The 16,402-nt window shown below is 43.5% G+C and overlaps 1 protein-coding gene across 14 annotated transcripts in view; it reads right to left on the reverse strand.

Annotated features, from left to right (window-relative positions):
* LOC147011933 (trinucleotide repeat-containing gene 6C protein-like) overlaps positions 1-16,402 on the reverse strand; it is a 356,840-nt gene that overhangs the window by 102,827 nt on the left and 237,611 nt on the right. For 9 of the 14 annotated variants that reach the window (XM_085857643.1, XM_085857641.1, XM_085857647.1 and 6 more), the window contains 3 exons: positions 15,550-15,670; positions 15,360-15,381; positions 12,152-12,456 (listed from right to left, as the gene is read on the reverse strand). In XM_085857643.1, the coding sequence (XP_085713769.1) occupies positions 12,152-12,456; positions 15,360-15,381; positions 15,550-15,670 (448 nt within the window). The remainder of the gene's footprint in view (positions 1-12,151; positions 12,457-15,359; positions 15,382-15,549; positions 15,671-16,402) is intronic. The other 5 variants (XM_085857642.1, XM_085857650.1, XM_085857649.1 and 2 more) reach the window with 1 other exon arrangement.

Below are 16,402 nucleotides of genomic sequence, written 5' to 3' on the forward strand. Positions count from 1 at the left end.
ATTTCCGCATTCATTTGTGCCAGCATGGTGAATAGCTGGGCCATGTCGGGTGCGCTTGAGTGAGCCATTTCGGCAGGGGTTGGGGAAGGGTCTTGGTGGAGAGGGGGGGGGGAGGTGTCATACACCGCGGCCGCCGCCGCACCCACCTCGGGCCCTGGGTTCAGTTGGGCGAGTCCGTGTTCCTGCACAATCAACATTTCCTGCTCGGGGATTCCATCCTGGACCATGGATTCTACATTACTACACATATACGTTTCTAATACCCCCGGCTCCCGCTCGCCTTGAGACGCCATCTTGCTTCTCTTAAAGGGTTAATTTGCTCGCTCGTAATTTGGAGGGAATCGGGGGTCGCTTCTCTCACCCCTGGACCGATTCCCGTGAATTTAGCCGGAGACAGGAGAGCCTGTTTTCCTGTTCTCCAATACCAGTGCCGCGAGGAGGGCGATGAATTTGTATCGCACGACCTGACACCAGTGTTGCGGATTCCGCGCCCGCCAGCGTGCTGACGGCCACGTAACTCGAATCGCGGCACGTCGCCCACCGGACGGACAATCCAGTCGTGACCCTCTCGGACTAACGCCGGGAACCAGTCACGGGTGGACCTTTCGGTCTCACCGCGATCGAGCCAATCAGCCCCCGCGTGGGATAGGGTTGCTCGCCAAATTCGAACTACCTAAGTACCCACGCGGAGGGTAGACCGGGCGATCGCACCTCGCCGCAGGTCGTACTTCGGACACGGGGCCACTTGCCGACCCGTTCCGTACTATCAGAATAACCGAGCGGTGTTATCGTCGACCTCGACGGTTCGATTAATTATCGGGCGTATTCAGCCCACTACCAACCCTTTACGTGAAGCAAGATGGGGATTCAATGGAGGAAAGGACGAAGCGAAGCGGGAGAACAGTTCAACAATAAAGCACATTTATTCGCGACGAACGGAAAGCACACAAATACAATTCCACCAAATGCACACAAAAAAAAGAAAACACAATTCCATTTACACAAAAAGCAAACATAAAAGTGAAAACACAGTGCAGAGCTAATACCGACTACCGAGCACACGGCAACACTTATACAATTCTACTTCACAGACGGCGCCGACAACACATACCCAAAACCAAGGAAAAGAAATACCCCAAGAATGAGGTAGGCCTGAGGCCGAGACCGGGTCGGGCCTACCCGTCTGGTGATGAGACGCGGAGCGGCGATGGCCCCGCAACCCGCGGGCCTCGTGGACAGTGCCTGGCAGGGGGTGGGAACGGGGCCCCCTTGGTCGCACTATCTCAGCGCGGGGGGGAAACAGGAGGGGGTTGCTGATGCTCGGGGTATAGAGGATCTTTATTATGTGCGACGAGCGTCTCCACCTCGGCCAGGTCGCGCTGTCGGCCTCCCTCGGGTGCAGCTTCCTGCACGACGCGAGCACCCCCTCGTCTGGTGTCGCCGCCTTTCCACAGCTCCGTCCCCTCCGTTCCGACTCCAACGCACACGACGAGCAGCTCCACCGCCCGCGAAGTCTTGACCCTCTGCTTCCGACTCTCCTCTTCTTGACTCTCCGACCCGTTCTTGTTTGCGACTCTCTCGTTCCGACCCTTCTTGACTCTCCGACCCCTTCTCGTTCTGCTGACTCTCCGACCGACTCTGACTGACGAACACGGTCCTTTTATCCCCCCGTAACTTCGCCTTTGACCCCCTCCCTTTGACCTTTCACCTCGCTCCCCATTGGCCCGAGAAAAAGTGGGCGTGAAGGCTTTTTGATCCACAAATTTGCATATATCGATCGTTCTGGAGGCGGGGCCAAATCGCCCCTCGCTCACCGATTGGACGGCAAAAAAGTGGGCGTGTGTCGTTTTTGATCCGTTTTTGAAGCAGAAAATCCGTGATTTTGTACACGCTGTTCGACGCGCGTTCTGCATGAGTCCAACACCGGTACCCACAGCGGGGCAAGAACGGTGGCGATGCTACGGTTGTGAGGTGTGCGTGAAGGTCGTGGCGGTTGTGGTGAAGCGGTGGTTGTGGTCGGTGGTTGATGTTGTGGTTGTGATCATGGCGGTTGGTCCAAAATAAAGATAGTAAAAGAAAAACGGCTATCCTGAAGAGTCGCAGCACGTATAAATGACATGTATTCCCACTAGACAACGGGTTTGGGCCTAACTACACATGTACTTACCGAGATACCTCACCTAAGGGACCTGAATGGTGGTTTGCGAATCTGGTAACCACAACAATATATATGCCAAAAAGTGCGGAGCATGACGAAGTGCTCCCACCCAATCTCAAAAGGACGTGACGTGAATCCCGTACATGTGCTGACCAAAGTATCGCCTCCAACTGGAGGCTTCAGCCCATCCACTCATGTCAAAAAGATAGAGATTTGAGGTCATCATTGGTTAAACATCAAATGGAGCAGCCTATCCAGATTTCACACTTATTTACAAGGAACAAGGAAATCGAACACAGGTTCAGGCCATTCAGCCCATCATGCCTGCACGAACACACCAACCCAAGATCCAAGGAAGAAAATGCAAAAAAAAAAAAACGTTTTTAATTAATGAAAGAATAAAAAATAGCATTTTTTTTGGATTTTTTATTTGTCGGAATTTTTCTTTTCTTTTCTTCCCCTCAGAGAGGGGGCATGGGCTTGGTTAAAACACACACATCAACGACACAACCCCCCTTAACAAGACCCCACCAACAGCACTCCAGACAATCACCTATCAATACTCAAACTACCTAAAAGTCTCATCAAGATCCCCATACCCCTCTATCTCCATAACCTCTATTTACCATCATCAGGATGGCATATTGTATAAATATCCAACCAATGATGACTAGAGTTGGTATTTAAATGCTATTAGTAGGGTTGGGCATACAACCATACTTTTTTTGAAAGGAGTGTTTTTTTTAACGGCCGAATTTCACGCTGATCACGAATCCGTTGAACTTTCTGACATAGGATGATGTCTTGGGTTGGTAAAATGCAAATTTTCAAAATGGCTGCCAAATTTACCCACTTTTCAGGTAAAATTTGATAATTATGGCTTACTAGGGCATGTAATATTATTACTGTACTTTTTTAATATTATTACATGCCCAAGTAAGCCATAATTATCAAATTTTACCTGAAAAGTGGGTAAATTTGGCAGCCATTTTGATTTTTTGCATTTTACCAACCTGAGACATCATCCTATGTCAAAAAAGTTCAACGGATTTGTGATCAGCGTGAAAAATGGCCATAAAGAACACTCCTTTCAACGGGACAACAGAGAAAAAGTTGATGTGTGCCCAACCCTACTATTAGCACCCTCTGGCTTTGATAGTGAGCATCAGCTGCAGATGATGTCTCACAGTAAAACTGCACAATCTGCAGAGAACAAAGGTCTGTCTGCCACCCAGACGAATGTTCCCACCAATGCACACCAAAAAAAAAAACAGAAGGCAAATGCGATCCGGTGGAGATGTCGGCCACAAAGTGTGGAGCATGACGAAGCGCTCCCACCCCATTTTTGACTATACACACCTCCCATAGCCATGTGCTTCTCCCATAACCACGCGATCTGTTTCCACCCTCTGCATTTACTGATCCAAATTCACCACTCTCCTTACGATTTTTTCTACAACCTTCCCATTACCAAATCTGATGAAAACTCTCTCAAAAATAGTAATCGTAATAATAATAATAATAATAATAATAACAATACCAAGCTCAAATGAGCTAAGATCCTCGTCCTCTTAATGATGACGTCATAAAACGAATACGACGTCATTGTGATGTATCAGGTTTGCGATGAATTATCTGTGCTAATGCCTGGCTTGATTCCCGGAAACAAAATTCAAACAGCTTGCCTAGTTTCGGAGATAATGGTATCGGCGATTTCCATTAGCGGCGATATTATGAGGTCAACTTTTTTTCTCGGACGAATTTCCAAAATCGGAGATGGTTACTGCCTGCGCGTGGGCTTTCTGCATATAGATAGCAAGTTTCACGAAGATCCGATGAAAACTCTGGGTTGTGAAACAAAAAATGTCAAAAAATAGGAATGATGTCATAAAAATTGATATGACATCATAGTGATTCATCTCTGCTAATGCCCTGTTCGATTCCCGCAAACAGAATTCAAAAAGCCTGCCTAGTTTCGGAGATAATTTTTTAGGCGATTTCCATTAGCGGAGATATTTTGACGTCATAACTTTTTTTCTAGGAGGAATTTTCAAAATCGGAAATGGTTACTGTCTGTGCAGGGTATTTTTACATATATATGCCAAGTTTCAGGAAGTTTTGATGAAAACTGTAGGCTGTGAAACAAAAAAGTCCACAAGAAGAAGCAGAAGAACAACAACGTGAGTAAGACTTAGAGATCCTCCACGAGGATCAAAAAATGATCTCGTATAATGCTTCATCCTCCTCTTTCACATGTGTGGTACTCATTACTGTATCATAATGCACTGCTTTTCTTCACTCTCAACAGACTGTTCCAAATTCGACTTTTCCCTCATACATTGCCTAAAAAAAATCCAACTGTTATAGCATTTCTTCTCTCCATTCTCTTAATTGCATCCATCAAGAAATGTCTTGAATCACATCTCTGATCTAAAAATTTAAAAAGAACAGTTTGTTAGGAGTGTTCGCTTTCCTTCAACCATTCTTTTTTTCCAACTTCAGTGCCAACTCACCCCTCCCTCTCAAAGCAACCATCTCTTCTCCCTCTAAGCCTCCCTTTCACCTTTCTCAAAAACTCTCCCTTCAACTTTCTCCCTCAACTCATCCTACTCACCCTTCTCCCACCATTCACCCCCCTCACTCACCCTTCTCAAAGTCCCCCCCCCCCCGGTCACATCCACAAAGCTGCCTCCTTCCTCCAAAGTTGATTTTTAAATATTGTTGCCCGATTTGAACAAACCTTGATATTGCACGTCAATGTGAAAAAAAAAAAAACGGAGAAAAGAAAGTCGAAGAAATTATTGTGTGTAATCTTCTAAACACAATTTTATTTGCATTGATCAAATATCCCCTTGGAGTACTTGACTGAATCGGGAATTGATTATTAAATTTTTTCGTTGCGCGATTTGAATGAATCTTGATACCGCACACGGCAGGAGAATGGTGAGTAAGGTGGCCCGAAATTTTTTGCGCTATTGTGTACTGTTTTGTCTGTATTTCGGGAACACACACACATATATATATATATATATATATATATATATATATATATATATATATATGTATATGTATATATATATATATATATATATATATATATATATATATGTATATGTATATATATATATATATATATATATATATATATATATATATATATATATATATATATATATATATATGTATATATATATATATATATATATATGTATATATATATATATATATATATATATATATATATGTATATATGTATATATATATATATATGTATATATATATATATATATATATATGTATATATATATATATATATATATATATGTATATATATATATATATATATATATATATATATATATATATATATATATATGTATATATGTATATATATGTATATATGTATATATATGTATATATATGTATATATGTATATATATGTATATATATGTATATATGTATATATATATATATATATATATATATATATATATATATATATATATATATATATATATTGTGCAGAAATGGCCCTTAATGTGTTATTAAACATAGGATTAGCCCAGACCCCCCATTAAATGCATGTTATGCCAGGTTGTTCGGTAATTGGACATTACATGTATGTCGGGAGATGTAGCAGGCTGTTCATTGTTCGTGCAGTGGTGGTGTACCAGTGGTGGTGTACTTCCTTCCCCTCTCCGGACAACAGTCCCCGCCCAGCGCTCTGAGAGTAGCAGTCAGCTTCGAGGAGAGCGAGCGCCGGAAAGGCGGTGTGGATCTGCCTGAGCTTCGAGTCGGGCGATCGGCAGTAGGAGGAACTGCATGAGGGTTTTTTGCGATCGGCTCTCATGAAAAGGCCACTCCGAAAGGCAGGAGGAATTGGATGAGGTCAGTCTGCCTTCTGCTAGAGAGAAACGACGAGTGGGAGTCGCGATCGGCTGTGTAAGAGACGGCTGTGTCTGTCTGCGATCTGCTTCGTGAAAGAGGCAAGAGAGGCTGCTGGGGTCGAGTCTGCGATCTGCTTCGAGAAAGAGGCAGGAGGAACTGCATGAGGGGAGTCGGCGATTGACTTTCATGAGGAGGTCCTCGACAGGTTCATACGGAGTCCAGTGACGGAGCCTCTGACTGTCTTTGCTCACGGCTCGACACGTTTGTCGATCTGCCTGCGGAGCCCAACACCCCGATTTAGCCTGATCTGGTGAGCAGGCCAGGCCAGGATTCGCATGCTGGACCTTGTGAAAAGCCAGCTGGAGCACGCCGTGGACCTTCCGCTCTTGTGCCGTCGACCTTACGGGGGCTGAACGCGCTGAGGGCGTGCATGGGCGGTGCGACAAAAGGAGGACGACGCCGCCATTTTGCCACGTGGTGTGTTTGAGTTTGGGCGCCCGAATCCATTGACATCGGCTTGTCACGAGCCGCATTCGTGCCTTTGACACTTTTCCTCTCGTCCATGGGGCATCACCAAGTACTCTGTGTCTTGTCTGCATGTTGTCTGTATGTCTTCTCTGCATGTTGTCTAAGGTTTATCTCGCTAGGGTTCCCTTCAAAACCCGTAATCCGTAGCTCCCTAGTTAAGAACGGATTATAGATTAATTATAACATTGTCGTGAATGCTTTGCTTGTGTTGTGTTCCCCGATTGTCCCCAATAAATCTGGCTGTGTTATGCGAGATTTGCCGCCTTGAATTTATTTGTGCCGCGCCAAGGAACGATCCGCTCGATTTGGATAGAGAACCCAAACGGGCTTCGGACTGGCAGACTGCGCTCGGTATCTGACAAATCCAGTCTGTAGCCGGGGTCTATTTCCCCAACTGGCAAGCACAGGTATATTTTGGTATCGTGAGCTGAGGCGCGTAACCCGAGACCTGTGCCGAGCCAGCCGGCGTTATAACCCCGGAGACGGCGGTGATGTTAAGTGACGCCGAATCTTCAACATTTGGCTGTCAAGAGTCGGGTGAGAATCCCGTCACCGCTGAATCCTTAACAATATATACATACATACATACATACATACAAGATGATAGTTTTAGGAATACAGTATTTCGATAGATAATGGTCTGTCTGTCTTCCTTTGTTAATTGTCTTTTTCTCGCCATGATGATAGCAATATACTCCTACTTCCTGCAATGCAATATTGTCCAAATGCTTAAGAGGGTGAATGCTTAAGAGGGTGAAGCAACACAGTCTGTCACAACACTACTTTTATAAAGACAGAGGGTTTTTAACTAATCAACAAAAGTTGGGACACCTGCAGGAATTCTTTGCATCAACTTTCAAGGCTTAATTTACTTCCATTGCTGCAGAACAGCTACAGTTGCTAACCCATTACTTGTTCCCTGAAAAGGGCCATTTTTAAACAACTCTGAAATTTACATTATTTTTCAGTTTTTGGTGACCTAAACTTTTTTTTTTTAAACTTCTGGCAGTTTACCGCTTAGCTTTGTTCCATTTCAGGTTATTCACTGGACTTGAACTGCGTAAATTTCAGTAAAAACTGGAAAAATGGGGGTGTTCTAAAACTTTTGAACGGTGGTTTACATATATATATATATATATATATATATATATATATATATATATATATATATATATATATATATATATATATATATATATATATATATATATATATATATATATATACAGTGGGGAGAACAAGTATTTGATACACTGCCGATTTTGCAGGTTTTCCCACTGACAAAGCACGTAGAGGTCTGTAGTTTTCATCATAGGTACACTTCAACTGTGAAAGATGGAATCTAAAACAAAAATCCTGAAAATCACATTGTACGATTTTTAAATAATTAATTTGCATTTTATTGCATGAAATAAGTATTTGATACATCAGAAAAACAGAACTTAATATTTGGTACAGAAACCTTTGTTTGCAATTACAGAGATCAGACGTTTCCTGTAGTTCTTAACCAGGTTTGCACAGACTGCAGCAGGGATTTTGGTCCACTCCTCCATACAGATCTTCTCCAGATCCTTCAGGTTTCGGGGCTGTCACTGGGCAACACAGACTTTCAGCTTCCATCAAAGATTTTCTATTGGGTTCAGGTCTGGAGACTGGTTCGGCCACTCCAGGACCTTGAGATGCTTCTTACGGAGCCACTCCTTAGTTGCCCTGGCTGTGTGTTTCGGGTCGTTATCATGCTGGAAGACCCAGCCACGCCCCATCTTCAATGCTCTTGTTCAGGGAAGGAGGTTGTTGGCCAAGATCTCGCGATACATGGCCCCATCCATCCTTCCCTCAACATGGTGCAGTCATCCTGTGCCCTTTGCAGAAAAGCATCCCCAAAGAATGATGTTTCCACCGCCATGCTTCACGGTTGGGATGGTGTTCTTGGGGTTGTACTCATCCTTCTTCTTCCTCCAAACATGGCGAGTGGAGTTTAAACCAAAAAAGCTCTATGTTGGTCTCATCAGACCACATGACCTTCTCCCATTCCTCCTCTGGATCATCCAGATGGTCATTGGCAAACTTCAGACGGGCCTGGACATGCGCTGGCGAGAGTAGAGGGACTTTGCGTGCGCTGCAGGATTTTAATCCATGACGGCATAGTGTGTTAATTATGGTTTTCTTTGATACTGTGGTCCCAGCTCTCTTCAGGTCATTGACCAGGTCCTGGCATGTCGTTCTGGGCTGATCTCTCATGATCATTGAGGCTCCACGAGGTGAGATCTTGCATGGAGCCCCAGACTGAGGGAGAATGACTGTTATCTTGAACTTCTTCCATTTTCTAATAATTGTGCAAACAGTTGTTGCCTTCTCACGAAACTGCTTGCCTATTGTCCTGTAGCCCATCCCAGCCTTGTCCAAGTCTACAATTTTGTCCCTGATGTCCTTAGACAGCTCTCTGGTCTTGGCCATTTTGGAGAGGTTGGAGTCTGATTGATTGAGTGTGGACAGCTGTCTTTTATGCAGATAAAGAGTTCAAACTGGTGCAGTTAATACAGGTAATGAGTGGAGAATGGGAGGGCTTCTTAAAGACAAAACTAACAGGTCTGTGAGAGCCAGAATTTTTACTGGTTGGTAGGTGATCAAATACTTATTTCATGCAATAAAATTCAAATTAATTATTTTTAAAAATCATACAATGTGATTTTCAGTATTTTTGTTTAAGATTCCGTCTTTCACAGTTGAAGTGTACCTATGATAAAAAAATTACAGACCTCTCGGTGCTTTGTAAGTGGGAAAACCTGCAAAATCGGCAGTGTATCAAATACTTGTTCTCCCCACTGTATATATATATATATATATATATATATATATATATATATATATATATATATATATATATATATATATATATATATATATATATATATATATATATATATATATATATATATATATATATATATTGTTATGGCTGTGGAAATTTGCAAACCACCATTCAGGTCCCGTAGGTGAGATAACTCGAAGTACATGTGTAGTTAGCCCCAAACCGGTTGTCTGGAGGGATTTTATGTGATTCATTCGGGCTGCGACGCTTTGAGTTAGGCGTTTTTTTGTTCTATCTTTATTTTGAACCAACCACGTCTCAACCGCCATAACCATCAAACCACCACCAAAAACCCTCCACCACCCTCACCTCTCTCCTTCTACGGCCATTCCCGCACCACCTGTGAACACTGAGCGTCGGGCTGTCTTGGGCTCGTTCAAAATACGCACCGAGCCGCGAGTGCAAATAGCGGCCTTTCCGAGGGAAAATTCGGATCAAGAATGCTACACGCCCACTTCTGATCCGTCCAATCAGCAAGCACGGAGCGGCGTGGCCCCGCCTCCAGGCGAGTCTGTGTGAAAACGAAATATGCAAATTCTAGGATCACGGGAGGTTCACACCCACTTTTCCTCCGTCCAATGGGCGAGCGTGGCTCCACCCCCGAGCTCATCCTGATCCGGAAATTTGCATATTGGTTCTCCTGCCGGCCTATAAAACGCCGAGCGCAAGGCGAATCGTGGCAGAGTCAGTTTTGGTGGCAGAGTCAGTCTTGGTGGCAGAGAGAGAGAGAGTTTTGGTAAGAGAGTCATCGAGCAGAGTGTGGCAGCAGCAGAGTGTGGCAGCAGCAGAGTGTGGCAGAGAGTGGAGTTGGGTGGCGAAGGCACCGAGTTGGGTTCTGCAGTCGGCTGAGGAGAGTTGGGGGAAGAGGACAAGGAGCTCGGATCCGAGGCGAGAAGGACGGTGGTCGGCGACGAGGTCGCGGTGGGAGATCGCTCGTCGCGGGACCTAAGCCTGCCAGCCATTCTCCCTCCCCCAGAGCATCAACAATTCCCCCTTTTCCCCCGCGCTGAGATAGTGCAACAAAGGGGGCCCTGTTCCGACCCCCACTCCAAACGTCGTGCCAACGAAACTCGCGAAGGAGCACGGAGTCGGGGCACAACCACGCGGCCACGTCTGCGGCTCGTCCGCCAACGCGTCACGAGGACGCGGGTAGGACCCACCCGGTCTCACGGACCTGGCCGCTCCTTCAGGTCCCGCGCACATATTGGCCTACAGGCCCGTCTGCCCCCTTGTCTATGAGGGTGGCTTCTTTCCTTTGCTTTTGAGTAAATGTGGGTTGGCGCCGTGTCTTGTAAAGTAGAACTGTATAAGTGTTGCCGTGTGTGCGCATAGTCGGTAGTAACTCTGCATCATTGTTTCTTTTGTTTTCACTGCTATAGGTGCATTTTTCCTGTTTGGCTGTATATGTGTGCTTTCCGTGTGTCGCGTAATAAATGTGCATTGTGTGAACTGTTTTCCCATTTCGCTTCATCTTTTCTTTATTGACCCTCCCTCCTGCTTCATGTAAAGGGTTCGTCGTGGGCTTAATACGCCCGATAATTAATCGGAACCATCGAGGCCGACGATAACACCGCTCGGTTATCCCGATAGCATGGAACGGACCGCTTAAGCGGTTCGTGTCCGGAGTCGGCCTGTGGCGAGGTACGATCACCCGGTCAACCATCCGTGCAGGTACTTAGGTAGATCGAATTTGGCGAGCAACGCTATCCTGCGCGGGTGGGCAATTGGCACGGTCGTGGTGGGGTTAAACCCCCACCCGTGACTAGCTCCCGGCGTTGTTCCGAGAGGGTCACGACAGAATTGTCCGTTCCGGTGGGCGAGGCGGCCGCCATTCGAGTCAAGCGGCTGATCGCACGCCGGCGGGCGCGAATTCGCAACAATATATATATATATATATATATATATATATATATATATATATATATATATATATATATATATATATATATATATATATATATAATGGTACAAGGTATTTGAACCAGGTTTCTTCACATTATGAGCCCCAAGTTAAAATGGTGCCATAAACAGGCCAACTCAGCATTTCATTTTGCCGACCTCGGAAGGATGACAGGCCAAGTTAACCCCACCTGGTATTAATTAAATAGCCAAGTGGGATTTGAACTCAGGATTCTCGGATTCCAAACCAACCACTCCAACCGTTAAGCAAACACCAGGCATAATGAGTTGGTTAGGTGACAAGAACAAGCAGATTTGATCACTCATATATGCATGCGAGCCTGGTGTTGGCTCAGTGGTTCGGGTGGCGGCTTGGGATCCTAGGGTCCCGAGTTCAAGCCCTGTCAGCCGCTGAATTAATACACCAGGGGGTTGACTCAGCCCGTCATCCTACTGAGGTCATGGAAATGAGTACCATTTCCAGTGTGTGTACTGGTCGAGGGGCACTGCATCAGCGACACAGTCGCGCTTCAAGAAATGATAGCTACCCCAGCAGCTAAGCTGCCATACGACCACCACCACCATATTATATGCACGCACGCACGCACGCACGCACGCACGCACACCTCTGTTTAAGTTTTAACTTGCACAACCTAAAAACAGGTATTTTATGAGCACTCAAACTAAATCTCAACGATGTACATGTGCAAAATACTTTCCATATGCAGATTTTTTCAATAAAACAAGGATCAGACCACATGAGTTTCATTGAACGACAAATTTGACTTGCTCGGCTGTAAACTCACCTGTGGTGTGATTCCTGACAACAGGTGCCCCCGTTTCAACAGCTGCTTCTGCTCCTGCTGCCGAAAACGGGGTGGAACTTCACGAGGGGGGTAGCGCCCACCTGCGGTGGGGCCCTGCTGACCCAGAGTGGCTGAGAGCTGTGCTTGTGGCGGTAAGGCTTGCCCCTGGCCACCACAACCTCCGTTTGCGGCTCCACTACGCTTGCTACCACCATTGCTGGCCACGCCGCAACCAGCAGTTGTGCTCGGAGCGCCAGGGATTGATGGCTGTGGCGGGCCAGGACCGGATTTGGTAGGCTCTGGCACTTCCAAGACAATTACGTCGATAAGAGTGTTGTTAAAAATGAAGGAGACAGTAAAATAAGGGAAGCAAGATCAGTAAAAGTGTTTGCAAGCAACATTTCTGCAATTAAATTAGAGATACAAGAAGACACAAAAATGAAATGCAGCTATATTATGAGTAAAATTAAAATTCAACATCCATATCTCATAAAAGGGAAACATGGCAATACAAAAAATATCTAAGAGGATAGTCTGAAGTCTGAACTGCAAATTGCTATCAGATGTTTTGCAGGTGTTTGCATAATACAGAGATATACTAAAATACATGTGAACAGGTTTTCAAAAGTGTATACAGTTTAATATACTTGAAGTAATGTTCCAAAATAACCAAAATCATTGTTAAAAGTTTTGGGACAAGAAGAAGGGAGAATAGAAACTTTGCACTATGAAGAGGTCGATTTAAAAAAAAAACATGTCAAAAATATAAAAATAAAACTTTCCAGGATGAGAATAAAGATACATTTATAGTGGCCTGCAAAAGTATCCACCCCCCACCAAAGATTTCATATTTTGAGGCCACCTGAGCTTATTTAATACATGGGTTTTCAGGGACTAGTCCAAAGTGATAAAAGTGAAAAAAATGCCGATAAAAGGTGAAGCAAGTTGGATAAATAGAGAAAAATCAGATGATTCTTAATTGTATACAGTAAGTAGTCACATGATTGCCGAATAAACCCGAAATCACTTGAGGAGCATATTATTTGTTTGAACATTTACAAAATAAGTGTAATTGGTTTCACCTTGTTTTCTTTTGGATTTTTTTGGAAACAATGTTGAGGCTCGTATGAGAGCGAACACACAGAATGTACAACAAAACACCATTACTGGCTTTTTGTATTATTGAAAAAGAAAGAAGCCATTACTGAAAAAGACATCTAAAAGCTCATATGGAGTTTGTAAAAAAGCGTCTTAATGATACTGTAGGTATGTGGAGAAAAGTTTTGTGGTCAAATGAGACAAATATTGAACTTTTTGGTCTAAATTCAAAGCGTTGAGTCTGGTGCAAACCTAACACTGCACATCACCCAGTCAGCACGATCCCGACTGTCGAGCATGGTAGTGGAAGCATCACGTCATGGGGCTGCTTTTCATCAGCAGGGACGAGAAAAGCTTGTCAGGATAGACGGGACAATGGACGGTGAAAAGTACAGGAGAATCCTTGATGAATAGCTATGAATCTGAGTCAGCTATGAATCTGAAACTGGGTAGGAGATTCACATTTCAGCAGGACAAGGATCTGAAGCACAAAGATAGAGCCACACTGGAGTGACTGAATGGGAAGAAAATAAATGTTTTTGAGTGTCCTAGTCAAAGTCCTGACTTGAACCCAAATGAACATTTATGGCGACACGTGAAGATTGCAGTCCATCGACGATCCCCTTTAAACTTGGCAGAACTAGAAAAATTGTTACATAAAGAATGGGAAAATATTTCACCATCTCACTGCACAAAGCTGCGAGAAACTTACCTAAAAACACTCGTTGCAGTCATTGCTGCAAAAGGTGCTTCTACCAAGTACTGACCTAAGGGGCTAAATACTTTTACAACCAGTGAATTTTTATTTGTACATGCGTTTTGCAGGTATTCCTGACATGAAACCTCCTTCAATTATAACACCGTCTCGTTTGATCTCTCCAGTTATGAAAGAAAAAGTTCATTTGGAAAAAAATTTCCACATGATTTGAAATTCATCTAAATATGGTATACCATTGGTAGGGGGTGAATACTTTTGCAGGTCACTGTATGATGAATTGAAGTTGTTCAAAGAAGCTAGCCAAACAAGCAATGGCTAAATTTGGTGTTGACAGAGCAAATCCATCACCTCATTGTGCAAGCAGATAATGCTAAAGCAAAAAGATTATCACCAACAAAAACACCATTATACTGTTTGCAGAAACCCACCATTCCATCTTTTCAACAACCTGAAATTGATTGTGGACTAAACTTCAAAAGCGTAATTAAAGACTTTTCTTTTTCTTTTTTAAACACACACACTTCCTCACATTGAGAGAAGGAAAAGATTGGGAAAGGAGAAAAACCCACTGATGGAACATCCGGACGAATTGGAAAGCAGCAGACCTTCCGTTACTTTCGCCTCGACTATGAAGAACAATTGCCGAATATACCTCACATAAGAACTACAATACCATAAGAAGCATATGCCTCGACTATAATACCATATGCCTCGACTATAATACCTCACATAAGAACAATTTTGAACCGTCGGCGGGTGCAACTAGCAATGACGGAAATCATGCCTGGACTTGAGCATTCGGCCCAGGGGAATTCTCGGCAGTGAATGCTCGCAACAAAAGAAACATTTGCTGCGCGCAATGCTACGTTTTTCTCAATCGTGAGCAGCAATGGTGGCAAGCCAGAAGTAGAAATTATGTACCACTTCCTACTCCACCAGGAGACAATACACAACATGCAAGCTCTACCCTGCCAAGTGACAAGGCATAGGCACATGATGGCTTCAGATGGTCACAAAGGTTATTTTGCATTAAATTTAAAGAGAATTCTGCTGTGAATTTGCAAAAAAAAAAAAAAAGAAGACTAAAACATTGACAAGGAGGGTACATGTGCCATTCACAGCCAAACTGATGAGTATCTTGATTTTTTTTTTTGCAGGAACAGAAGAAAGAGGGGGAGAACACACGAACTACAACAAATTTACTGCTGTGATTAAAGGAACGTTCAATTATATCGAAAGCAGAATCGCATGGGTTTCATCCATCAATCTGGGCTTTCTTCGCAAAACATAGCACATTGTGATGAGCGAGTTAACATCACATAAGTTAGAGTACAAGTGACAGGCAAACACAAATGATGTTTAGATCAGCATTTAAAAGCAATAAGTGCTTACCTTTTGGCTTTTGTTCGGTGGCCTAGGAAAACAAAAAAAACAAACAGATGACAGTTTTAGCTGTTGAAATAAAAACGAGTAAACAAAACCAGGAAAAAAAAATATGAATCAGGGTATATGTTTATTCATGCGTCTTAACAAGATTCAGATCGATTTTCATCGATTGGGGTGCTAACATTTTTAAAACTACCTGTAGATTCGGAAGAAGTACCTTCTTAAGCAAAGCCTCCTTTTTTTTATCGTCTTTTTTCTTTTTCTTTTCATCCATCAACTGCTCTTCTTCACCTCTCCTCTCTAATTCTTCTTTGTCCCTGGAAACAGAATTGTATTTGAAATCTACACTGTTCAAAAGATGAATAATAAATTGTAAAACAAGCTGAAAAGTAAAAACAATCCTTGAGAAAGCAAAAGTAAATACAATATATAAGTTGTCGTGTCCGAGTACCCGTTAATACAGTATTCCTCAGAACCGGGACCATTCGTTCTGAGGAATGGTCAAAATGGTCTTGTATGGCACTGCATTCAGTATTACTCTACTTTACCGGAACCTTAGGTAACCCAAATGAGCCAAAATTGACGGCAAACACACATGGAAAGCAGATGGCTGAAACACGCTTTCTTACCCATTAAAAGAGGTATATTTGAAAAGAAAAGTACAGGGAAGAGGGTCGACAAGTCACTACCATAAACGGAACAAATCAAGCGAGTCAAAAGACATGACGAGGAAAATGGGAATATGCAAATTTATATGCAGTCGTGGCCAAAAATATTGGCATCCACCCCATACCTTTTTCAAAAAATGCACAATTTCTTCCAGAAAATTGTTGAAGTTAAAAAATATTTTGGTATCCGAAGCACAAAGATAAAGCCACACTGGAGTGGCTGAATAAAAAGAAAACAAATGTTCTTGAGTGGCCCAGTGGCCCACAAGGTACGACGGATGGTGCAAGTTGAAACTGTCGTACCTTGTGTCTGAAGGTCAGCTTGAATCTGTTTGGCAGTTGATGGAGATGCTTTCTCCACCATTCAAACAATCCTTCACT

The sequence above is a fragment of the Eptatretus burgeri genome, chromosome 15 (assembly GCF_056783735.1).
Source record: "Eptatretus burgeri isolate ZD-2024b chromosome 15, Ebu_testis_v1, whole genome shotgun sequence".
NCBI classification, from domain to species: domain Eukaryota; kingdom Metazoa; phylum Chordata; class Myxini; order Myxiniformes; family Myxinidae; genus Eptatretus; species Eptatretus burgeri.